Source organism: Macaca thibetana, chromosome 3 (assembly GCF_024542745.1).
Source record: "Macaca thibetana thibetana isolate TM-01 chromosome 3, ASM2454274v1, whole genome shotgun sequence".
Classification (NCBI taxonomy): Eukaryota; Metazoa; Chordata; class Mammalia; order Primates; family Cercopithecidae; genus Macaca; species Macaca thibetana.
The window spans coordinates 101512089-101538220 of record NC_065580.1 but is presented as its reverse complement, the minus strand read 5'-3'; the positions used below and the strand labels follow the sequence as shown (position 1 = coordinate 101538220).

Sequence of the window (26132 nt, the reverse complement as noted above, 5' to 3'; positions counted from 1 at the left end):
CCTTTCCCAAGGTCCAGCTGACATGCCACCTCTTCCTGGAAGCCTCCCCTGACTTCTTCACTATTCTGCCTGCATGCTGCATCATTCACTCTTCTGTTCTGTTGCTCACTGTGCATTCCGGCTTCTTAGCTGTCAGGGATGTCAGTATCTGCATGGACTGATGCACATGTTCAGGTCTGTGCATATGCACATATATGCACCTGCACTCATGTGTGAGCTTGTTTCTTAGCCCCTCCATTGGTGAGTATCATCCTCCCAAACAAGCCTGTGATGGACCTGAGGTCGTGCCTGTGTTGTGCATCTTCCTGTGCCCCCCTCCTCCTCCCACTTCCAGAATGGCCAAGGTTGGGGAGAGGGAAGGGAGGAAAGAGGAAAGAACCTGATCCCCAGTGAGCCTCTTATTCCACCCCCACCCCAATCCCAGCAGCCAGAGCCTGAGATCTCCTGAGGCTGGGTTCCTGCTGGATGGACAGAAAGACAGCGGTCTGTCCTCACCAAGGTTCCTCTTACCAATGGTTTCGGTCTCCCAGACTGAAACAGAGAGAAAGAGAGAGAGAAAAGTCAGAGGTGAGCAACGGGGTAAGAAAAGTCAGGGGCTGCTCTCCTTGGGTCTTGCTGATCACTTCCTCCTCCTTCCCAACCCCAAACATTAAAGAGGGCTCTGGGGGACCCAGAAGGCATGAGGACTATAAGCTGGGGACATTGGAGACCTTCAGAACAGAAACGAGTTGAAGCATTTGAGAAGAGGAGGGAGATTAGTGCTCCCACAGGTCCAGTCTCTCCAATATCCTACACAGCCACAGTCATCACAACAGGCTACCTGGGAACCGAGAAGAAACAGAGGAATCCCATTCTCTCCCTGCAGAGTATTCAAGGCAAGTCTCACCAATCAAGCTTTGTGAATAGAGGTGCTAAAAGGCCCTGCCTTAATGAACCATTAAGAATCAGGTGTAAATAACACCTTCATTGTGTCACTGCCAGAGGAAGGAGGGAGTGTGGAGTAAAGTGTATCTTAAGAAAACCTTATTTTACTATTGATTCATTTTTGCCTTTTGTTGTTAAGAAGAAGGAGTCTGGCATGGAATCTGACCCAGAGTAGACGTTCAATAAACAAACTTTAAAGAAATGACAGAATGAAAGAAATACATGAATGGAGGAAGTGATTAAGTTGGCCTCTACAGGAATGAATTGGAAATCAGGCTGAATCACTCACTGGCTGCCACCACGCCTGACAGCCCTCCAGTCCCACTGTATCTCTCACTGCAGCGCTTCCGCTGCGTGTATCCTCTTTCAAAATTCACTCTGGCCTGCTCAGGTCACACCCAATCCCCAAGCCCTCAGATGGGAGAGTTCAATGCCACCCTCCTCCTGGGCCGCCCGGTGGTCTGGAGGTGGAGGTATTGCTGCTGCAGGGTGCAGCACATGTAAACAAACCTTGGGGTGGGAGCCAGAGACAGGGGCCTGGGACCCCCAACATATGCCACTATTTTCTCTGCCACCTCCCGCAAGCCCCTCCCCCTGCAGGGCAGAGTCGATTATTGGAATTTGAGGTTTGACAGCAAATTGGCAAATTTGCCTTTTGCCTCTCAGAGAGGACAGGGGACTGCAGCAGGTAGGACTCAGTGCTGGAGTGGAGCCTGGAAACTTGCCTCTTCTAGAAGGACATCAGCCTAAGCCTTAGGCTGGAAAAGAAGAACGCTAAGGCCAGGTCGCATGGCCACACACAACTCGGACCCCTCTGATACCCTAGGGAGCCCCCGCCCATGGCTTCACAGCCAGGAGGTGGCTCAGTAAGTCACCTGGCTGGAGCCAGCCCTGCCAGCTCTCTCTGCCCAGCCCCAACTCAGTGCCTTCAGTTGGCCACCCTGCCTCCTGTGACACTCACAGGGATGGGGTAGAAGGCCCGTGGGGGAGTTCACAGGTCCCAGCCGACAGGCAGGAACCGTTCTGGAAGAGCCCAAGGGACCCACATCCAAAGAAGCCATCTGCAGCTACCCCTTCCCCTCAGACACCCCCTGCAAGGGAGATGGGGCTACCGGGGCTTCTGCCTGTAGGTAGAGCATCGCCTTCTCTCCCCTGCCCTCTCCCTACATCCCACCTGTGCACAGAGCTCGGCCACTCTGCGCACCTTGTGGGCTCATCTATCATTTTGGTGGTCCCTGGATATCTCCACAGCACTTCAGTGCCCCCCAGAGACCTCAAACACCGATAAGCCCCGAACCCAGGTCTGCAGGACACTGCACCCACCCAGCCTTCCCTCTCAGGGAGGCACCATCGCACACCCGTGCCTCCAAGCCCACGTTCACGAGTCACCGACAGCACTGTGACACTGTTCCCTGTGTGTGGCACCCTTTCCCCAGGCAGCCCAAGACCCAGCTCCTCCCAACTTGAGCCCATGTAACTGCCTGAGGGCAGCTAGGGCCCAGAAAATGCTCTGCTGAGCAAACGTGAGTGTGCGCCGGCCCCACTGGGCCTTATGCCAGCGTCTAAGTGGCTCTGAATGTGGATGTGGGTGTCTTGTGTCCAGCTGCCTTCCCCACGCGTCTCATTCTGCCTGAGGGGGGTGTCTACATGCACGTCTCTCTCCATGCCTCCCACTGGGTGCTGAGGATCTGTGGCTGTGGGAGGATGGTGACAATAATCTCAGCTAACATTTACTACTGCACATTCAAAACGCGCCAAGTCCTATGCTAAGTGGCGTCCACAGCATCGCTTCACGTTACCCTCACAGACGCACCTGGGAGGGGGCCACGGGGCCACATACCCAACTGACAGACAGGGGCCCGGGCTGGAGGGTGAGTGACAGCCGGCATGGATCCCATACGTGAGGACACAGCCTTGCTGTCATCCACAACCACGGTCCCCAAGTGTACCTGTGTCCCCGTGTGTGCACGTGTCTCTGGTTTCATCCCCCACACCACATGTGAGCTCGGGAGCAGGGACTGTCTGCCTATAGGGTGGCCTCCCTGTCCTTGGTGCTTGCCTGGGGCAGAGTTTGGGGAGCAGGCTAAGCCAGCGTGGCCTAAAGAGACTGGGATAAACCCACCTCGGTCTGGGTTGAAGATTCGGAAGAGCTCAGGGCAGCTGACCAGGACCATCTCACCCACGTGGGCCGGCTTCCAACACGTGATGTTGTCCCACATCCCAGGACAGCCTGTGGGTAAGACAGTCATGGTGAGAGGGGCTAGCCACACACACCCATACACACACATCACACACACCAACATACACAGCACACACACCACAGACACCACACACAGCAACCTACATGCTACATACACAACACACACACACCAACAAACACACATCACACACACACCACACCAGACACCGTGCACATCACACATACACACACACTACACATACATCACAGACACCACACAGCAACACACATCACACATATACAACACATACCACACACATGCCACATAGACCACACACACATCACACATGCATCACACAAACCACATACACCAACCACTTGAACATGCACCACACACATCACACATGCACCACACACATATATCATACACACCACACACACACACCACATTCACACCCACACACATTACACACACACATCCTATACACACCACACACATGCACAACACACATCACACATATACACCACACACACATCACACAACACACATCACATACACACCACACATGCCATACACATACACATCACACACACACCACACATCACACACAGCATACACATGTATGCACATACCACACACACCACACATGAATGTGCACACATGCACCACACCCACACACACCACACATGAATGTGCACACATGCACCACACCCACACACACCACACACACACACCACACACACATCACACATGTACACACACACACACCCACACTTATACATACATACACTGAGGTGTGCTCCACGGCTTATAAGCCAGGCCCTTGCAGGGGGCCGGAAGTGGTTTAGCGGAGGGAAGGCAAGGCCTACAGTCTGAGGGAAGGCTCAGCCCTGTACCGGGAACATCCCTCAAACAGGAATGGAGACACAAGGCACTTCAGGAGCACCTGGGTAGGGAAGGAGGGAGCCCGCACCTGTTTTCATACTGCCCCACACCCCCGAAGCCCCACAGCCTCACAGCTGCACAACCTCACAGGATTGTGGGGAGGGGAGACACACCAGGCCAGGGCTGGAGCCCTAGGAATGAGATGCTGAGATGCAGGGGTCTCTGCAGCAGCCTCTCCCACACGCCCCACCCTAGCCCCTCCTCAGCCACCACTGAGGGGTCCCACTTCAGACCCACCCCCTCAGCAGGGCCCCCCACCCACCCTAGGGGGAAAGGCAGGAAAACAGGCTGGTCTAAGGCTGCTGCTCCACTCCCCCCACCTACCCCCAAGGCAGGCCCAGCAGGGGACACAAATTCATCAGCTGGAGAAGAGGGGAAAGCCAGCCAGGCAGAAGCCTGCACGCGCCAAGCCAGAATTGTGAAAGGACACGGAACCAGAAGAGGTGGAGGCAGGCACTGCTGCAGAGGCCCCCACAGCATCTCCAGGCTGATGGAGAGGAAGGGACAGGCCAACTGAGAGGTGTTTAGGAATCCCCAAGATTTGGTGCCTCATTGGACATGAACTGCGAGGAAGAGGAAACTGTCAAGCTTGATGACCAGATTTTCAGGTCTAGGGGTCCCAGCGGCTCCTCTGACCCCTTTCCCCCGGTGCCCGCCTCTCCTTCCAGCTCTGCCAGCCTCTGTAGAGTTCCCTGCACTGCCTGACGCCACCTTTTCCTGCTCCATCCCTGCTTCTCTGGCTCTGTCCTCCCACAATGCTGAAACACCTCTCACCAAGGTCACCAGAGACCTCTTCGCTGCCAAATCCAAGGAACAATTTCAGCCTTTACTGGGTCCCCCCCACAGCCCTGACTGAATGCAGGTGCTGGTAGCTGCCCTGCCTTTGGTCGCCCACCCTGCCCACCTTGGATGAGCTCACCCTGCTCATGGATGTTACAGAATTGTATGTGGACAACTCCCAGTCCTCTGTGCTGTCCACTCTGAGAGGGTAGAGCCCACAGCTGGTTGCCTGCTGGACATCCCCATCTTGAAGAACCAAAGACGATTCAAACACTGCAGTCCAAGACTCAGTGCAGCATCTCCTACTCAAAGCTGATTGCCTGTTCCAGCCCCAGCTGGAAACTTGGGAGTCACCCCACTTCATCTCCTTCCCTTTAGTGCTCCTGATCAAGCCCTTGCTGGTTTTACCTTGAAACCTTGTGCAATCCATGCCCCACTCTCTATTCCTTCACCCTACTCAGTGAAGGAGCTCAGGACCCCTCACTGAGACCACGGGTACACAAACCCCATACAGCTATGACCACAAGCTTTTCAAAATGAGTATCTGGCCATGTCACAAGCCCCCCACCAACAATCCCACGCTTTCTGGGCTCTTAGCACCCTCAATCCTTAACGTGGTACTTACGACCCTACCACTCACTTTTCCTTCCAGCCTGTGGGTAGTGGTTGAGGCCATGGGATGAGACAGCTCACTTTGGGAAGGGATGTAAAGTGAGAAGAGCATGGAGGAGGGAACCCTGGAGATCCCATATTTATGGAGTGGGCAGAGGAAGCACAGGTAGTGATGCAAGCAGGAGAGAGTGGCAGAGGTATGGCGGGGAGGCAGGAGCGTGGAGCGCCAGGCAGCAGAGGGAAGCTGCAGGAAAGCAGCCTGCAGCTGTTAGGGATTATAAAGGAAGGCTATGGAGAAGGCTTCTGTGCCACGTCAGGGACAGCGAGTGACTGACAGCACCCGCCTCACAGGGCTGCTGTGAGGATTAATGAGTTCATATGTGCAAAGCTGTCAGAACAGAGCCAGACTCACTCAATGCCTCCTCACTGCTGTCAGAATCATTAATCTCATTATCCCAGTTAGGTGTCCCTGGGAACCACTCCCCTGAGAGGCCTTCATAGGCAGGGAGGTGAAGCAGGGACCTGCAAGGTGAGATGGCCAGGGCAGGGCCGATGACCGGCCCAGAGGACCCCTGGGAAGGTGCTGGAAAGAGGAGGGGCTTGGAGCAGGGGCCATGAGCTCACAGTCTCTGTTAGGGTCCGTGACGCTTGAGTGCTGTTTGGACCAGAAGGTATCCACAGCTTCTAGATGGAGAATATCCTGTCTCTCGGAATTCACACCCGGCTATTTTGGAGTTCGCACCCAGTCACATTGGCCCATAGCATCCTGCTCATGAAAGACAGAGTTTGGGAGCCAGAGGTACCATAGAAAGCTCTGAGAAGAATAACCCAAGAAGGCAAAGACATTAAAGGCCAGATGAGGGGAGCCGGGTATCAGGTCTCATAGCAATAGGCCAGTCATCAATAATTCCTGTGTAACCGTTAGCAGTGGACATCTAGCCAGCATGTGCTTGGCTGTGACATCATGTCCTTGAAAGAGACCCAACAGCACATCTTTGGCTGCAGCAGCCCATGTTGACCGTGGAACGGCCGTGGAGCGTGGCTGCGTCTGGCCCATGCCCCGGGAGCCCCAGCCAACAGATGTTCCTTTAATGGGGAACATTAGGCCCCGGCACAGCCAGCTGCTGCTACCATCTGACACTGCCGAGGTCACAGGGCCACTTCAGAGAGAATGAGCAGGGTCATGAGGGTTGAGGTCAAGGAAGGCTGCAGAGGTTGGGCGGGTGGCACGAGGGGAGAAGGGGGTTCTCATGTTGGCAGCAGAACAGGGGATGCATTCTCTTAACTACTATTTACTGAGTACCTGCCTTGTGCCAGGGACCATCTATGCACCAGGGCCAGATAGTGGAGAAAAAGACAAAGCTGTGAAATTGACGTTTGAGGGCAGAGTGAGGGGAAAGGGCAGGTCTCTACTCAGCGTCAGCACCGGAAGCCTTAAAACTTGAGTTCTGATCTCCTGCCACAGGCTCACTTGTGACTCAGGCCAGTCACCGCCCCCTCCACCATGATTCACATTTCCTATGTGCACACGGACAACTGAGTGTCTCTGTGAACTCCCAGCTTTGAGTGACCAGAGCTCAAACCTGGAACAGAGATTCACCCGGGACCTATTGGTGCCCAGAGGATAGCTGGGGCAGCTAAAGGTGCCTAAAGGGCATCTGCTGAAGTGCCCCACCCCAGCCCGGGGCCTGGGAGCTCTCAAGATATATCTGCCACAGTTCTCAAAGCCCTCCTGGCACCCCGTATGTCCCCAGCCTGGGCGCCCTCTAGAGTCCTGGAGACAATTTGTATAGTACCAGGGCAGCTGGGAAACCTAGAATGAGACCTCAGGACCCCAGGACCCGAAGACAATGTCCCTGACCCTATCGAGAGCTCGAAAGCCTCCACTCAGCCCTCTAGCCTGCATTGCTGGGGTCTCAGGAGACTCACAGCTGCCTCCCTGGGGGCTCCCTAGAATGCCCTGGTGCCCATTTCTCTTGCAGTTACCACCTCCCAGCCCAGCACAGATGGGAAGACCCAGCAGGCTCCCACCTCCTCTCCTCTTTTGAATGGAAGTTGCTCTGGCCTCAGCGGATTGGAGCTGAATCCTCCCAGGCCCCTTTCCCTGGAGCTTGGGAGGATGGGAGTTGGGTTCCTGAGACAGCCTTGGGTTTTTCTAACTAAAAACAGCAACTGATTTTCCTTCCACTCACACACAGTACGTCCAGCTTCTACAGACCCATATGTTCCACACTCCAGTCTCAACAAAGCTAAATTTTGTTGAGACTGGAAGATTTCAAGATGCCTTTTCTCCTTCTTCTCCCCCTCCTCCCCCTCCTCCTTTTATCCTTTTTTTTTCTTCCCACTTTCTTCTCCCTCTCTCTCTTAATTACTCATTTATTCAAGACATACTGAGTCAGACGATGCAGAACAATACAAGAGTGAATAGAAAGGGCCCAGTGTCTGCCTTCACAGAGCTCTTAGTCCAGTTGTATTAATAATTTTAGATTTTTATCTAAATTTTTAGAGATGCCACTGGATGGTGTATTCATTCCCCACTGCTGCTGTAAGTTTGTAAGCAAACTTACTGTCTTAAAATGGCACAACTTATCATCTTATATTCCTGGTCAGAAGTCTGAAATGGGTCTCATTGGGCTAAAATTAAGGTGTCAGCAGGGTTACCTTTCATCTGGAGGTTCTAGGGGAGAATCCATTTCCTTGCCTTTTCCAGATTTAAGAGGCCACCCACATTCCTGGGCTCATGGTCCCTTCCTCCCTCTTTGAAACCAGCAGCTTTGCATCCTCAAGTCTCTCTCCTTCTCTGATTCTCCTGCCTCCATCTTTCACTTGTAAGGACCGATGTGATTATTCTGGGTCCACCCAAATAACCCAGGATAAAATTCTCAGTTCAAGATCCTTAATTCCCTCTGTAAAGTTCTTTTTGCTATGTAAAGTAACACATTCACAGGTTTCAGGGATTAGGATGATGTGGGCCTCTCAGGGCGGGGTGGGGAGCATTATTCAACCTACCACAGAGAGGCTTTAAGACAAGGAGTCACACTTGGATTTGATTGTGTGGGGAAGATCATATAGTCCAATAGCAGAGATGCAGATATGGGGCAGCGTGTTAGGACATGGCTGTAGTCTAGGGGTGGGATGAAAGAGCTGGATTTGGAGCGATGGCAGCAGAGTTAGAGAGGAGTCCTGTGTGGGACAGAGTCAAGAGCAGAGCTGACAGGGCTTGGCCACACACTGGACCTAGCTGGCAAGTGTGCAAAAGACTATTAGTGCTCACCCACATCACATGACTGAGGGCACGCCAATGGTGAGAGGGTGGAAATGTGGAACCCGTCTCTAAAATATCCCTCACAAGCTTCCACAGCCTGCCTCTCTTCCTTCTCAGAACCACCCTTGAAGACCACATGTTAAGGGTAGCAGTGTTCCAAGATGGAAGAAACCTGGATCCCTGAATGACTGTGTGAAGTCGAGCTCCGCCTCCTACCTCTGCTGACCACACTGGCCTGTGATACATGCAAGCAAGAAATGTACTGTGCTAAGTCTCTCAGATTTTAAGATTGATTTGTTACTGCTGCAGAGTCAAGGCCATCCTGACTAACACAGTACAAGGGAGAGAGGTACCAAGGATGTCACCCGGGTTTCTGGCTTCTGTGTCTGGATGAACAAGTGGATTGATGGGTGGATGGATGGGTGGGTGGGAGGATGGATGGATGGATGGATGGATGGATGAATGGATCATTTACCACAGTGGAAAGGGCCAGGTGAGAAGCAGATGTTGGGGGAATTAGGCAAGTTGGAAAGCAAGAGCTTAGTCTGGGGTATGTTCAGTTTGAGATGGTGCTAAGAGCCAAGAGGAGACAGCTGTCGAAGTAGGCAGCTGGAGAAAAGTCTGGAGTCTAGAGAAGTAGCAACTGGAGAAGAGGGCAGGGAGCGGGCAGCACAGGGATGCTATTTAGGCCACGGACATGGATGGTTTGTCTAGTGAGAGAACAGAGATCAGGGAAAAAAAGAGGAGAGAACAGGCCTGGCCCCAACAGAAATGCCAGCATTTAGAAGAGGCCTTGGCTAAGAAGACTGAGGAAGAAAACCAGGACAGGCGAGGGACACAGCAGCCAGGAAAACATGTTTCAGGGAGGAGATGGCCGAGTGCAACCAAGGCCAAGTTTCCGTCCTCCCCTTCTTCCTCCAGAGGTTGAAAATCAGAACAGATCCTGTTCTCTGTGAGACCTCTCCACTCCTGACAACACTCCAAGTCTCATGGCTCCATCTGTGTATAGGCCCCCACTGGGGGACATGCAGTGTATAGGCCCCCACTGGGGGACATGGGGAGAGGAATGCAGGCCCGGGGGTGGGTGGGGGAGTGCTGCATACACTTTCTGGAGCTGCTCCCACCTAAGACATTATAAAGTGCCCAGGAATGGCAGTGAAGTGTAAAGCAGGAGGGAAGGGATCCACTCAGGCAGGGCGACTGAGAGAGAACGCACGAGCTATTAGCTTTTGTCTGGAACAAAATAAGGAGCTAATCCTGGGTTGTCATGGTGATGATTTTGTCCAGTTCTACAGTGTTCAAAACTCCATAGAGCAGGGCACCAAAGAGACTCAGACAAAGCCGTGGTCCTTCCTTTGAGAAGCCACCTGAGGATGCCCGGGTATTGTTAGAACAAGATCCCCATTTTAGCATGCAATCCAGGGTAAAAACAATTCAATTTACCGAAATTTACTTTACAGCCAATGTTTCTGTTCCATAAAATGAGGACCCCGCTGTGAGCTGAGTGCTGGGGGTGGCATAGGACTAAAGATGCTGCCATCCCCTTTGGAAGTCAGTGGTTCTCAAGGTATGGACCGCAGACCGGCAACACCACCTGGGAACTTGCTGGAAATGCAGATGCTCAGGCCCCATCCAGATGTACTGAATCAGAAACTCTTGGGGTGGCCCTAGCAATCTGTTTTAACAGAAGATCTGATATTCAAGTTTGAGAATGACCAGACTTCAGGAAGACACAAGTTTGGATAGAAGTGAAACCCTCTGTCAGGGAATAAGTTCCTCAACATGAGGGTCCCTGCAGCACCACCCTTTCCTCAGGCTTGAGGACTGTTGAGTCTCAGAGCAGCTGAGAGGCCCAGACAAGAAGCTCCTCCTGCTCTAAGGATGGGGAAGCCTTGGGCCAGCCCTGATGTGCTTCCCTCCTCTTGGCCTCTCCCCTCTAGTGAAGGCAGAGAGGACTGGATCAAGGCACTTGGTGCCCTGGACAGGCCTCTGAGACCAGGTCAGAATAGCAATGAGCAGGCCTTTCCATCCTCCCTCCAAGCCTGCTCTCTGCTGCCCCTGCTATGGCCACCACAGGCCTCCTCTTCCTTCTCCACCAGAGTGTGGGGACCCCCATTGAGGACCACACTGACCAACACTGCTTAGATGCAAGGAAGGTTTCTGGGCTGATGAAAATCTGCAGCCCTGCAAAGAGGAGATGCTGGCTGGTCTCATCCTGGGCAGGCAGACTGCAGAGTGAACAGAGCCTGGGGGCTGTGTGGCCTGGGGATGCCAATTCCCAGGTACAGGTGTTCTTTGTCCCTCCCTTCTGGTCACGAGAGCACTGCGGGAGAAAGGGCACTTCCTGTCTGAGATAACAGACCTGGGTCCCATCTCAGAGCCAGCTCTGCCTCCAGTGTGGTTGGCCAATGACCACCACCTCTGGCCTCAGCCTCCGTGGGCATCATATGACAGAGCCAACTTGGTATTGGCTCAAATCCCATTAGCATTTAGGGGTTTGGAACCGGGGACAAAACGACTAACTATGTCTCCAAAGCTCCTACTCTCCTCAATAAACACCTTTAAAACATGACAAGGATTTTGCAAACAATGCAAGGCAGGCTGCAAGCTTGCTTTCACTCCCTATGGCCATCTCTCTGGGCTCTATTTTTCACTCCCATTAAGCGGCCTGCTACCATGGGTGCCTCCTCTCAGTGCATCTCTGTCTCCTGGCTACCATTCTGAAGGCCACTCTGCACAGCACCCTCCTAGGTTCTCCTTGGGGTGGAGGTCCCAGGACCAGTGAGGAGCAGGGGCTTGAAGGAAACAAGTGCCTTCCTGGAGCCCCCTGGAGTCCCCCAGCCATGCACACACAGTGCCACGGACATAATTCAACTAAGATCAGGGCTCTTGTTCCAATGGACTCATATTACTAGATTTAAAAGATTGTGGGAGACACACAAAATATATAAAAGTATGTTAAAACTCTATAAAAGACACTGTTGTGAGTTTACACTCACAGGCATTGGAACAAGCTGTCAGGTTTCCTTTTTCAAGTGTGTTTCAAGGACATCAGCTGACCTTTGGCCAGCATTCTGTGCATGGTGTGTGTGCTTGGGGACCACCCGGGCAGGGAAGGTGCAGGAAAGAGATGCAGCAGGAGGGCTGGCATGGATTAATAACACAACACATAGATGTCGATTCTTTGGTACACTCAGGTTTGACTCGGCTAGTAGTGAGCTCCCCAGCCTGGCTTATCTGGGCCCTGAGGGGCTACTCTCTGCCTGAGATCTCTTGAGTACCCTGGTGGATGCTGCGCTCTGGTCAGTGGTTCTCAGACCTGTATACACTTTAGAATCACCTGGAGGCTTTTAACACAGATCTGCATGGAGTCCTCCTGACCCAAATGCTGAGGACTTTGGTCTGGAGAGGGGCCTGGACATCAGCATCTTTAAATGCTCCTGGGGGCTCTACAGTGCTGCAGGTGTGATGACAGGAGTGGAGGCCCATCTTTCACACGTGTGTTTAATTTGGAGCCAAGAAGCCCAGCTCCAGCCAGGGCACCCCTAAGAGCAGGCCAGAGGTTCTTAAGGTGCAATGGGGTAAAAGTAAGGCCTTCCCTGGTGAGTGACAGCAAGGTCAACACTCTCCCTGAACTTGAGGTCCCCTTGAGGGGAGTCCTCCAACCTCAGCCTGCAGGGCAAGCTCTTCAGACCACAACCCCAAAGTGAGCGGGATGGACGCTGCTTCTCAGGACAGCTTCCCCAGGGGCCTCTCCTCACCCTGGGCTGCCCCTCTCCTTCCCAAGCAAGTCATTAGAGGCCGAGACCTCATTCTATCCTGGGTCTCAGAAACACAAACACCTGTTGGCCTTTTCATAGCTAAGGAAAGGGCAGACCTCAAGCACATTTCAGGGCCCCTCTCTCCCAAGGCCTCTTTCCAGCCTCACTGCAACTGCCTCTGCTGTATGACCTTTCACCCTGGCAAGGGGAAAGCTGAGGGCCAGGGTGTCTCCTCACTCCTCTTCTGAGGAGCAAATGCAGCCCAGGGGCGAAGGCATGAACTCCAGAACCATCCTCATGCACACCTTGGCTCCACCTTCCCAGCTGAGGGGTTTACTAGGTAAGAGACAAGCAACCTAACCTCTCTGTGTCTAAGCATCTTCATGTGTTAAATGGGGGTAAAACTCTACGCAGCCCATAGGTTGCTGAGGGTTAAATGAGTTATTGAGCGTGCGCACGCACACGTGTGTGTGTGTGTGTGCGCGCGCGCATGTCTGAGAGAGAGACAGAGAACCCAGTGCCCGCCTTGAAGTGCTGGCTGTTACAGTGCTCACCCGCCTTACTCACTGCTCCCCCTTCCACCCTTCTCCAGCTGAACGCCTCTCTCCACCTTCCCGTACTCTCCATCTGCCCTCTGAAGCCCAGATCTGGTCCCTAACCTCTCCCCTGCTCTTCCAGAGAGCCTCCCAGGATTGTTCCAAGTGGCACTGACCTGCTTCCTAGAGATGTCTCTCTACTCCCCAGAAGAACAGGGATCTAGCAGAAGGTGGCAGCCCTGGAGACCCCCAACACTCCAAGATGACAGCTCCTAATAACTACAGTGTCTTAGTTAAGCGCTTAGCCAATGCCATATGCTGTCCTTAGCACTTCTCACAGGCTTTTATCACTTAATTGCAATAATCCCAAGTGGTAGGTATTATTTTTCCTCCATTTTTCAGACATGAAAATTAAGGTATTAAGGGCCCTTCAAAGATCCCACGGCTGGTGCTGGGGCTGGGGGGGGTGCTGGGACCCAGAGTGCGTCACTCTTCAGAGGTGGTGCATCCCAGAAGTTGAGGGTACAGGCTGCCTGAGGGCAAGTTCCACCTCTGCCTCTTAATGGACTATGTCCTTAAGCAAAGTACCTCTTTGTGCCTCAGTTCCCTTATCTATAAAATAGGGGTCATAATAGAACCACCCCCATCCCCCAGCTGCTGCGGTGGTAGAATGAAGTGCTGGCACAGAGCCTGGCACACAGGAAGTCTATAGAGGGCCTGGCTATTAACATGATCCACTCCACCCCACTCATTTTAAAAGAGAAGATCCTGAGGCCCAGAGCAGGAAAGGGCCATGGAGTTGGTGGTCCAGCTGGGCCTTTAGTCTTTTCCTCTTCCCCACCTAATGGCTGCCCTTTGCTTCTGCTTAATTAGCTCAGCCCCACCCCATGATTCAAGGAAGGGGACGAGTAGGGAGAGATGAGGGCCCCTCTCCTTTAGGCAGACCATGAGAGGGTGCAGCCTCCTCTCCCATCTGGACAGGGTTAAAGGAAAGCTATTCACTCACCTCTTGGAGAATCCTTCACACCCTGACCTCCTATGACCAGCCCTGACTCACAAGGTCCCTGAAGGCGGATAAGCGGAGCCCCTGGAGCAGTGGCAGAGATACCAGCTCAGTGGGAGCCAGTCACTGCTTTCCCCCACCTTCAACTCCAGTGGAGACGGACATGAAATACACAATATCTGCTCCCTGGGCCCTCAGCCATGCCCCCTCAACAGCCCAACCCATCTGCTCCAATTCTGAGTTCCAAATACAGGAGGTTACTCACTACTGCCAAAAACACCAGGCTCCTGCCTCTTGTGGACTCCTCAGCCTACCGTGTTCACCCATTCGTCTATCCCTCAATTGTCCACCGCCTTCAAATGCCTACCTGTCCCTTGGGCCTAGCTCAAGGGTTCTCAACACCAGCTTCTCATTAGAATCGCCTGGGGAGCTTTTAAAACCTATGGTGACTATGACGGACTCAGGCTTCTGATTTAATTGGTTTGGATTGTGGCTGGAGTACATTTTTCTGAAAGTTCCCCAGTGATTCTGACATGCAGCCAGGTTTGAGAAGCGAGGATCCAGTTTCAATATATGAATCCTTCCCACAGAGATCTTATCTCTTCCTCTCCTGAGCAGACCTGCAGGTGAGACCTGCTCCCCAGCACTGGCCTGGCCCCTCCAGGGATGCTGTATGTCCGGCCTGGCATCCATCTCCCTTGTCTCTGCTGCAACATCCCTGTGGACAGGCCTGTCTTGCCCTCTCAGCCCAGAGTTCAACAAGCAGGTGTGCAATTAAACTGCACACAGCTTACACTGAGGTCCCTATCCCACCCCAGCCCCTGCCTCTTATTCTTCCCTCCTGGATGCTTTTATTGCTCAACCCCAAATGTATCCAAGACACGTGATGCAGGAGCAATGGCCCTGGGTTGGGAGCAGGACACCTGGATTCCAGACCCACCTCAGCCTGATCCTCCATGTGATCCACACCATCCCTGCCCTCAGGGCTCGGCAGTCCCACCCTCCAAACAGAGACTTGGACCAGATATTCTTGGGGTAGTCTTTGAGTCTCCTCCAACTGTGTGCCCTTCTGGGCCCCCTGCCTCAGTTTCCCTCACTGGTGGGGCTCCAAATCCCCATTCAGCCTTGGTTAGGGCTGAGCAAGAGCTCAGCTGGAGGCAAAGGCCAGCAGAGCCCAGAGTAGCTCCCTCACCAGTTAATGTTCACTGAGAAGCAACTGGCCGGGGAGCTCCGTCCAGTGGGACCATTCCATTTAACTGGGCTGCGGATTAATCGAGTGCTTAAACAGATGGTGCTCAGAGGAGCCAGGAGGGTCCAGAAGGAAAAATGAATCCCTCCCGCCTGAGCAGAGAGTCCTACCCTTAGGCAGCATGGAGCCAGTCCTCCAAAGATTGAGGCGAAAGTGAGGCTGGAGAGGCCTCTGTGATGCCCCCTCCCCCAAATCCCCAACTTCCCCCGAGGCCAAGAGCCGAAGGCACCTTTGCTCTGTGAGCCTTAGCTTCCCATCTGCACAATGGGGAGTTAGGAGGAGAGGGGTTCAGTGGGGCCACTGGTTCTCACCAGGGATCGTGTCACTCCCTTGGCACATTTGAAATCTTGGGAGGCATTTTGTGGCTGTCATTGGGATCGGGGTATTATGGGCATTTAGAGGGAAAGGCTAAGAACGCTCAATGTCCTGCAACGTGTGCTTCCTCCAGCGCAGGGAAGCAGGACCCTCCTCAAATGCAGTCCCAGGAGAAGCATTGTATCCAAGTCTTCAAGACTGCAGTTCCTGCTGCTGCTTTCTTCTCTGACTTCTGATGCAATGAGCAGAGGAGATCGGAAAGGACCCCACATTTCCTGCCCTGGGTTGACCAAGTGCTCTACAGCTCAGCCACAGGCAACAGCTGTGTCCCTGCTGCCACCAAGCCCATTCTGCCTGCTAACAAGCTCTTGACAGCCACTGCCCAGCCCAGGCACCAACGCTATCCTAGCCCCTGTGGGAGAGAAGGCGGCCATGTCCAGTCACCCAGAACAGCTGTGAGGCATCCAGGCCACACTAGCCTTGAGGACAGCAGCCCCAGCATCATTGCCCAGAGCAGATCCAGGACATCAGTATTCCAAACGGCTTTCTGAAGGCCCCAGAAACCCATACCCTTGACCACTCTCTGCTAAGTGAGCCTGAGAACAGGGAAACAGTTCTAAAAGCTGGCACTGGGGATGTGACAGGCTCCCTGGTGCCCCGCTCACCTGGAGAGGAATCATTGAAGCCCATCAGCTCATTGGCCCTCTGGATCTTCTCCAGGCACATGGATTGCTCCTTCTTGAAGATGCAGTCAGAATGCATGGCGGGGGCCTGTAGGAGAACACAGGATGTACGGTGGGAGCAGGTAGGAAGGCCACCTGTAGTAGCTCTCCTACCAAAGCCCCAGGGGCAGTGTCCTGGAGGGAGTGGGGAGTAGAAGCAGAGAGGAGAGTGACAAGAGATGTCAGGGCCAGCAGGGGCCCTGACATTCACCTTGAGAGATACCATGAGGGCTCTTCTCAGTCACCAACCCAATGTGTGGCTTTGGACAGGTCCCACTCCCTCCTGGGCTCTCAGTTTCCACATCTTATAACAATATTAGCAAGTGCATATAGCACTTCACTCTGTGCATGCATTATTCTGAGTGTCATATGTGTGCATGTGTATGGATATGGAGAGTACTATGCAGTACTATTTTTATCATTTTCCATTTTACAGATGTGGAAACTTAAGTACAGAGATGTTAAGTCACTTGCTCAAAGTCATGTGGCTCAGTAGACTGAAAAGCCAGGATTCAAAGCCAGGAGGTCTGACTCCAGCAGCCACGAGGCTACGACTGCAGTTTAAAGGAGAAAACAAGTGGTAGGGGAGAAGTCAGGCTGAGAAAGCTCATTGTCTGTTTCCTCCAGGGACTCAGGAAGAAGGTGCCCCCAGCAGCTGCAGGCTAAGGAGCGGTGGTGCCATTTAGTGGGGACTACTCACCATCCTTATTTACAGAAGGAGAAACTGGGGCTCAGAAAGGTTAAGAAACTCCAGCCCAAAGTTACACCGCTGGTTAATAGCAGATATGGGCTTCAAGTGCAGGACCAAGTAACTTCACAGTCTATGCACTGCTATTATGACAGCTGCTTCCAAATGCTGTCGCTTTAACACAAGACCCCAGGGCAGGGATGGTTCCCAGGGGTGTATCAGCAAGTATGGAGGCAGTCACAAGGCATTTGAGTTGCCAAGGGCCATGTTTGGGGACACAGTCCAATCCCTAGTATTCACAGATGTGCAGGCAGTTCTCAGGGAAAGGGACGGGCTTGTCTATGGCCACACGGTGAGTCAGGGCAGAGGCAGGACTGGTACCCAGGGTTCTGAGGACAGCCTCACCCACTGCTATTCTGAACTCTCAGGTAGAGTGGTGGGACCAATACCTGGGAGTCCTCCTCTGCCCACTCCCCATTCCCACCTTTGCTCAGGGAGAGACCTGAGCAGGGGGCAGCCTCCTGAGTTCTGTCCTGGCAGGGCATTGTGGGCTGGTGACGTGAAAATCGAAAGAGCCTTCTGCAGCCCTGACCAGGGTTCCTGCATTCAGCTGAGCAGGTTGTGTACTGTGCAACTCTAAAGGTTGCCACACATTACCGTCATAAAGATTTGTAAATTTTGTAATCATTTCTAGTCAAATCAGTACAGGGTCTTGAGGAAGGCATGTCTTTTCTGATTCACACAAAGGCACTGGGTGGCCCACTGGTGGTGTTGGCAGAAATACCAGCCAGATGAATAGCTGAGCTGAGGGCACACATAAAACATGGGTTCTCTGGAGTGGGGGTTCAGGTGAGCCTGGGGCTCCCAGAGAGACGTTCCTGGGCCCTTACCATAGGCAGCAGGAGGACAGCAGCCAGGGAAACCTGCACGACACAAGCCATGACGCTTCTTGGCCAGCACCACTGGCCTCCCACTGACAGCAGCTGTGGGTCAGCCCCAACGTGGCTCTGGGCTAGAGAGGAAGGAAAGATGTGAATCCTGTGAGCCCAATGCAGTGGCAGGGGGCGAGACCACCTCCCTTCCTTATTCCCCCAGCTCCCTGCAGCACGGCTTTCAGCCTCCAAGGATAACCCTACCTCCCTGCCTGCATCCGTCTTGCTCGTTCTTCTGCCTTGCAAACATGTGCTAGGCACTCAGTCTGTGCTAGGTGCTGGGATACTATGGGTACACACTGGCTCAGCTCCACCAGTCTCCTGGCATGGTCTGGAATGACTTTCTCCTTGGCAACAGAGGGATTGCCTCCCCAAATCTTCACATTTTCCCCCTCCTCCACAGTGACAAAGCTTTCGCTGGTACATGCATGCTCACCTAGAGATGCTATTTCCTGGTATCTCTAGACTGGAGGTGTGGGCACATGATGAAGTTGTTAGCACTTATAGAATGTGGGTGGCAGCCTGTGGCCACATCTGCACCCTCTGTGCATGAGGTCCTGGCATGATCTCTGCTCTTGCTCTTTAACCCTTCCCAAATGACAAACCCGACTTTGACAGTGTGGACATGAACAGGATCTGAGGGGGGTAGGGAGCAACGCTGCGAGAGGAGGCAGGACTGCCAAGTGACCTTGTGGAACCCAGCCACCCAGCCTGCCTGGAGGCCCACCTAGCTCCAGACTGTTACACCAGCAGGAAACCACCTTCTAGCTAATTACCCCCTTAAAGGGCCTCTTTGTTCCAGCTGCCTGGCCTGGTTCCCTAACAATTACACCCTCTTTTTGCCCTACCTCACTCTACTTCATCTTCGGGATAAAGCCTTAAACCATGACACAGAAAATACAGTGAGAGCTGAAGCATGTGCTCAGACCTCAGAGCTGCAGGAGCTCCAAGGGGGCAGGTCTGCAAGGACTGGGGCCACTGGTGGGGACCAAACAGATAGGTTACAGGGAGTCGAGAAAGGAGGCTGCAAGAGCCCAGCATGCTCCCAGGGGAATAGTATACTCTGCTTCTAAAACTGATCATTACGACATACACCCTACAACACAGCAATTCTGCATCTGATAAATATTTGCACTTGGACGAAAAGAAGCACATGCAAGCACATTCGCCACCGCATCCTTTAAAATAGCATCAACAATAAAAAATGGGACAGCAAAGCATCCGTCAACAGGCACTGCTAAATAGGCTCCAGTAGAGCTGTGCAATGGTTATGGTTATTTAAAAATTATTATTACTATTAAATTATTATAAAAGAGATTGAGTAGGTCCATATCAGGGCACTGCTAACCCACAGGTGCCTGGCCCAGGAGGCCACGGGGGGCCCGAGCAAATCCTTCATGTGCATCCCAACCATTAGTCCTTGCACACCCCCCTCAGCGGGCAGAGCTGCTGCACCCCAGGGGCCTTTGTGTCCCTCACTCTCTGCCTAACCACATCCCCTCCCTCTCTCCTTGCCTCCCACAGGGCCTCTCCAAGCTCAAGCTGGAGATAAGCAGGCATCCAAAAAGCGGAAATAAAACCAGCTGCAGGAAGGCTCAAAAAGAGGGAGCCCCCATCTCCCCATATTATGCACCAGGGCTCAATCAGAGATGTGGAGGGAGGCCTCAGATATCCCCAAGAGATGCTCCAAGAAGCCTGGGGACCATGGCAACACTGGCCCAGCCTCTTCCTGGGGGTCAGGGAGGACAGGGCAGGCTGGGGAAGCACTGGTCTCAGCACTCCTGGGCACCCTGAGGCACCATCTCTACCAGGCACTCAGGCTTTGGTCTCTGTACCAGCTCCTAGGGCTTGCCAGGCCCCTGGTGGCCACAGGCTACCTCTGGCGTGACCTAGCACTGGTGGCCCCCAAAGGGCTTGGTCACTTCTACCAGCCCTGGGAAACCCAAGGCTCTGCCTGCAAAGAGACAACCCTGCTGACTTGCCTGGCTGCGAGGGAGGAGTGTCTGGCACCAGTGACCCTCGGCAGAGGCTGGAGGCCATCTCTCTAGGCCAGCAGAGTGTTTTGGGGAGATCCTGCAAGGCAGAGAGCCTCCAAGATCAGGGGTTGATTCCCTGCATCTTCCACAACCTCGGGCCACAAAGGTGAAAACAGAGCTCCTTGCTCTCAGCAACACCTTGAGATGGCAGCAGCACTACCCCTGTTAAGACTGGGCTGCCCCCTAGCGGATACTCACTGCTTCCCCAGCAAAGCCCTAACCTCTGACCCCAGTATGAAACCTGGGCTGCCCACTAGAGTCATCTGAGCTTTCCAAAACTACCCCTGCCCAAATGAATCAGAAGCACTCAGCTGTGGTTCGGGCAGCAGTGGTGTTTAAAGTTCTCCAGGTGATGCTCTTGTATAGTTAGGATTATAAAGCCTCTATTTTAACCTTTATTAGAAGCCAGGGAGCTGGCACAGAGGAAACCAGGATTTTGAACAGCTCTGGTGGGGTGGGAGAGCGGGTGGCAGCAAGCAGACAGTGAGTTTGTGTTTTGAGGATTTCAGATTCTGTTTCTCTCTCTTTCACACACACACACACACACACACACACACACACACACACACGCACACACACAGAAACAGGTCCACAGAGATGATCATAAACACATGTCAACCCTAGAGACAAAGAGACATTTATCCCCAGGGCCACCACTTGAAGATATCAATATAAACTCCCATGATGGGATACACAAGGTAGAGATTCTTTCAGGGACCGACAGGCAACCACACACACACACACACACACACACACACACACACACTCCTTCGCAGACACATAGAGGACCACACACAGAAAGAAGATATGTGCAGATGCAAGCACACAGCAATTCAGATGTTGATATGTCACATATCAGACTGTAGATATACAGAACAATTCACGCTGACACACACTCACTCAGCAAAGGCCTTCAGCTATAGAGAGGCAAAAAGATATATTCGGATTCAGATATGGGTGCAGATATAGGCACGACACACACATACACACGTGTGTACATGCATGCACACATGCAGGGATGCCCAGACTTTCAGGGGCCTCGCCCGTGCTGTGGGAAAGGCAGCTCCTCAGCTATGGCTGCAGTGGACTGAAGACAAGCTCCATCAGAGGCCCTAGCCCCGACCCACCCCCAGCCCTCTGCTTCATCACCAGGCTGTTTACCAGGAGACAGGTGTGCCTCCAGCCCAGTGACCCAGGGCGCCTCCAGTGACCCCGCTGGGTCAGTGACTAGGGCGCCTCCTCTGGAACTAGACCCAGGGTTCCTGATTCCCACTGTTACCTTCTCTTGGTCCCCACACCCATTACAGTCCACCCACTGCCCAACTGGACACAGACGCCCCTGCCAGCAAAGAGGAGAAGAGAGAGAACCTGGGAGATCCCAGGACTTGACTCGGCTGGGGACCTCAGGGATCAGCTCCCACAGCCTCTCCCCTCTCTGGGTGGTAATCCTTTCAGGCACTTCTGCCCCCACTGCAATGCTGCACTGCCCCCCGCTGAACAACGCTCAGAGTTTACAGACTTAGGCCGCCTGCCCCAAATCAAGTGCTTCTCTGCAGTGTCCCTCTGAGATGCGTCCCCTCACTTGTTGGCCACCCCAGCCCTGCCAGTGGCTCCTCCTCCTCCGGACTCTCCCAAGCTTCTAGTGACACCCTCAAGGGACAGGCCAGGCCCCACGACTGCAGCCCAGGGTTGAACTCTCCCCTCCCTGAGGATGGATTTCAACCGAGCCGCAAAAGTGACTCAGGATGGGAAAACGGGTCACCTCATATTCCCTGGCTCTCTCTCTTGGGTCCAGGATCTGTTGGGGCAGATTGTTTTTAAGGATGATTAAAGTTACCTCCTGGCATTTAGTATAACAGACTTCGGACCATTTTGCCAGAAGTTTTTGCCCTAGGAGCTTGGGAAAACAGCTTACCTTCTCTGTGCCTTCTTTTTATCATCTGTAAAATGGGAATAATATTAATGTCTGTCTCACAGATGTTACAGTGAGGCATCAGCAAATTTATACAAATAAACTATTATAGAGTATATACTATAGCCTGGCACTCAGTAAGGGCTATACATGTGTTAATTATTATTATCTCACCACTTTGTATTCAGACTTTTTGCACCCTCTTGCTGTCACCTCCACCCCCACAGCACCGTGTAACATTCAAAATGGGAACAGCAGGCCTCCTGTGATTTTATTTACTAGTGGCTAACATTTATTAAATACTCAGTACGTGCCAGACACTCTTCCAAGCAATAAACATGTGTTAACTCATTTAACCTGCCTGAAATAGTTACTAGCATTAGCTCATTCTATAGCAGAGGTGACTGACGCACAGAGAGGGTAAGCAACTTCCCCAATATCACACAGCAAGTCCCTGGTAGAGCTGGGAAGTAAACCCAAGCAGTCTGGCTCCAAAGTTGGTGCACTCCATCCCTATGCTTCCACTGCCCTCTCTTACTGGTCAAAGGAAGATCAGTTCAGAGTCCACTGGTACCCTACTAGGGACCCCCACACACACCTCCAGGAGCTGGTCAGGCCCGCCACTACACCCATTTACATATCTATATCTAGTTTCCTCCTTAGGAAGAGTTCGTGACAGATACAACATTTCAGACCTGAAATAGACTTTAGAGCCCACCTCCCAAGGTGCAGATGGGGAAACTGAGGCCAGAGAAGGTGACACACTTTCCAAGGTCACACAATATAGAGCCTGGAGGCTTGCCTGGCAGGAATGGGATATGTGGCAGATACCTGGTCTGTAAGGGAATTCAGGGGGATCCCAATAGCACACCATTCCCCCTTCCTCCTCAGGCTTCGTAAGTCCAGCCACCAAACCTGGAGTTAAACTGACTACAGCAGCCATGTCCTCCTCTGAGTTGCTGCACCAGGCAGCGGTGGCCCCTGCACACAGAGGATGGCGTCATCAGTCAGCACACGGGAGCGAGCGGTGACTCACTGGGCTAGCAGACTTTCCACATCTCTGTGCAGAGGGGACTCAGAGACCCTCCAGCCATCCCTGTACTGTCCAAAGCCCGGCAGAGCCCTTCTGCTTCCCCTGGCTGAAGGCAACTCTGCTCTTGAGATGGGCACTTGCCCCACTCCAGCGTCTGGCCCAGGCCCACAGTGGGAAGCTCTGATGTCCCTGTGCCCTTCCCAACCAGCCCACACAGAGGCACAGGTTCCTCTGCCTCACATGAGCCCACACAGGCGTGTGTGGACAGCCTACCCCACCTCTTTTTTGGGCCACACAGCCCTGGGACTCTCATCTCATGGGGCTGGGGCCCTCTGTGCCACCTCCTAATGGAATCCTCTGGCCACTCAGCATCCCTCCCCATTACAGGGCAGGACAGGCCTGGATACCAGAAAGGAGATGGCCAGGCTAAGTACATCACTCACCTCCCCTGCTCTCCCCATGCTCCCTTTACTCATGACACAGGAGCTGGACCGCCCCTACTTCCTCCTCTCCCTCCTAGGGCCAGGAACAAGGGAGAGAAGGCTGAAAGATGAAACACTGCGCCCCTCCCACTCACCCCTCAAAGGGAGGGACTGAAGCTGCTGCAGGGAAGGAGGGGAAACTCTCTAGAACCTCCTTCCTTCTCAAGAAGACCACAGCCGATAAAGGGCACAGACAAACTCCTGGGCCAGGGGCCTCCTGACAACGGCAGGCGTGACAAGGTGGCAGGAGTCAGGCCACCAGATGGGCCCCAGTGATGATCCCACTCGTGCCCTGCATTTTGTACAAGCTTGGGTGGGGAACCAGGTCCAAGGCAGGGAAGGGCCAGGCTGGGGCACCCATGAACGTTGGCAGTATCATCCCATCTCACTGGTGAGGCTCTGAGGCCCTAGGAGACCAGGAAACTTCCCCAAGGTCATGCTGCAGAGTCCTTCCCAGGGTCCTGTGAGGAGTCCTCTTCTATACTGGATAGTGCAGGGACCTTTCCTGACCTGGAGGTGTCAGGGAGTGTACCCCCTGGGCCAGGTAAGAGGACGGGGAGGAAGAAGGCAGAAGATAAATGTGGGGAGAGGAGGGAGGTAGGAAGGGAAAGGATTGCGGGAATGAGAGGAGGAGGGAGGGGAGGAAGGGGAACAGGAAGCCTGGCCAGAGAGAGGCACAAGCTTGTGGACAGTATTCACTGAGCACCTACCAGGCAGGGTGTATGGCTTGGGGAGAAGTAGCTCTGCACTGAGAGCCTTTCCCTTTGTGCAGACCCTGGTTAAGCTTCAGCCTCTCCTAAGCGAGCATGAGCCCAGCTCTGATGTGCGTGTGCCCACAGCACCTGGCACAGGCAAGACACACGAGTGCCCAGAAAACTTGGATGAGTGCCCCCTGGATGGATTTGGGAAAGTGATTCCAGGGTGTCAAGCAGCACAACAAGATATCAGGAGTTGGTGAGGTGGATGAGAGGGTGGAGGGCTGGTGCCAGTCTGTGGAAGCTGGAGGGTTGTTCCACCGGACAGGGGTAGGGCAATGAAGAGTTCTAAGCAAGGGAGTGGAGTGATCAGCTTCTCATTTAGAAAATATCCCTTCAAAGGCTGGGGAGCAAAGACAAGGGGGGAAAGTGCAGGCAGAAATGTACCCTGAGGCCCTTTTCTGGATCTAGGGTAGAGGTGATGGGGTACTAAGCTGAGCAGGAAGGCGGTTGGGATGGAAAGTGGGGGACAGAATCCAGAGACACGGAAAAATCAGACAGGAGTGTCTCCTTGGCCCATCCCCACCACAGGTGGCAGGAAGGAAATTTCAGGAGGAGGCAGTAGAGAAAGGAAGAAACACAAGGCAGGACCTGGTTCACTGCACAAGCCCACAAGCGTCAGATCAGTGGCTGGGAAGTTCAGAGGTGCCTAGGAAGGATGGATACACACACACACACACACACACACACACACACACACACACATATGTTTGTCTCAGTCAACCCTCTGCAGTGCCCATTGATCAGGAGGAAAAGATGAGGGCAGCTAAGGCAATGCATGGAGTCTGTGGAGAGCTGGGATAAGGGTCCAGCTATCCTCCAAGGTCAACCCAAACCCCCAACACCACCTCTAGGAAGCCCACTCAGGCAGCACCCGCCACCTGCCCTTTATGACCTTGCCCTCCTCCACTGAGAAGCCTCAGCCCTGAGATAAGGAGCCCGTCTCCTCTGAGCTGTTTCAGGTCTTGTCGGGTTCATTGTGAGTTTCGAGTCTTGTCTAGAAAAAAGGGGCATGCCCAGGTTTCCGTGTGGCTTCCCCACCTGTGGGCATGGGCACAGACTTGGACACAAAGGGTGAATGGTAAAGGGGGCTCAGGAACTGTTTGGCAAGCTCAAGTGACAGCAGTCAGTTTTTCAGTCCTGAATGCTGTCTCCAGGTGTCTTTAGAGTGGGGGAATCGATCACAGGGGCAAAGCAGAGGCCAATCTGGTGGAGGGTGCTGAGGCTAGGCAGGGAGCCTCTCCTGGGCCTGACCCATTAAACAGACGGGCACTCTGAGCTCCACGTAGAATGGAGCGAAGCATCCAAGGTACCATCAGGCATCTCCAGCTATCAGCGCTAAGTCCCTCCCTTTGTCAACCTCTCTGACCATTTCTCTTTCCTAACCTTACAACCCAGGAGCTGGCAACCCCTTCCAGCCAGTCAGATCCAGCCTGTAGCCTATTTTTGTATGGCCAGTGAGCCAGGAATGCTTTTTACATTTCTAAATGGTTGGAAAGAATTAAAAGAATCATATTTCACGACACAGGCAAAATGTATGAAATTCAAATTTCAGTGTCCATAAATAAAGTTTATCAGAACAGAGCCATGCTCACTTGTTTACATATCATCTAAGGCTGCAGTAGGCTACACAGTAGAATTAAGCAGTTGTATATGGACACAAGCGTAAAATAATTGCTATCTGGCACTTTACAGAAAAAGGTTGCCTACCCTTGTTCTAGGCTCATGCAACACACGCACACATGTGCACGCGCGCACACACACACACACACTTTCCTCCCTTCAATTCAATATGCAGCTGGACTTTTACTAACGAAGACCTTTGTGATCTTCTTTGGGCAAATATCTCTGAGTCCCTGGGTATGCCCAGATCTGTGTGAGAGGGTGTGTCTCAACATCCATTTGTCTTTCTGGTGTTGCTTGTCACTATTGTACCCCAGCTCTCTGGCAGGTGTCATAGAAAGCCTATATGCCTTTCTAGCTGTGTGTCACTCCCTCTCTG

General features: G+C 53.1%; 2 protein-coding genes across 8 annotated transcripts in view; one reads left to right on the top strand and one right to left on the bottom strand.

Annotated features, from left to right (window-relative positions):
* Nucleotides 1–26132, top strand: part of GGCT (gamma-glutamylcyclotransferase) — a 1150694-nt gene that overhangs the window by 576853 nt on the left and 547709 nt on the right. The gene's annotated exons all lie outside the window — the stretch shown is intronic.
* ADCYAP1R1 (ADCYAP receptor type I) overlaps nucleotides 1–26132 on the bottom strand; it is a 59246-nt gene that overhangs the window by 30348 nt on the left and 2766 nt on the right. For 5 of the 7 annotated variants that reach the window (XM_050783229.1, XM_050783230.1, XM_050783233.1 and 2 more), the window contains exons 2-5: nucleotides 17871–17992; nucleotides 16236–16341; nucleotides 3047–3154; nucleotides 511–531 (exon numbers count right to left, since the gene is read on the bottom strand). In XM_050783229.1, the coding sequence (XP_050639186.1) occupies nucleotides 511–531; nucleotides 3047–3154; nucleotides 16236–16341; nucleotides 17871–17921 (286 nt within the window). In that variant the 5' untranslated portion in view covers nucleotides 17922–17992. The remainder of the gene's footprint in view (nucleotides 1–510; nucleotides 532–3046; nucleotides 3155–16235; nucleotides 16342–17870; nucleotides 17993–26132) is intronic. The other 2 variants (XM_050783234.1, XM_050783232.1) reach the window with 1 other exon arrangement.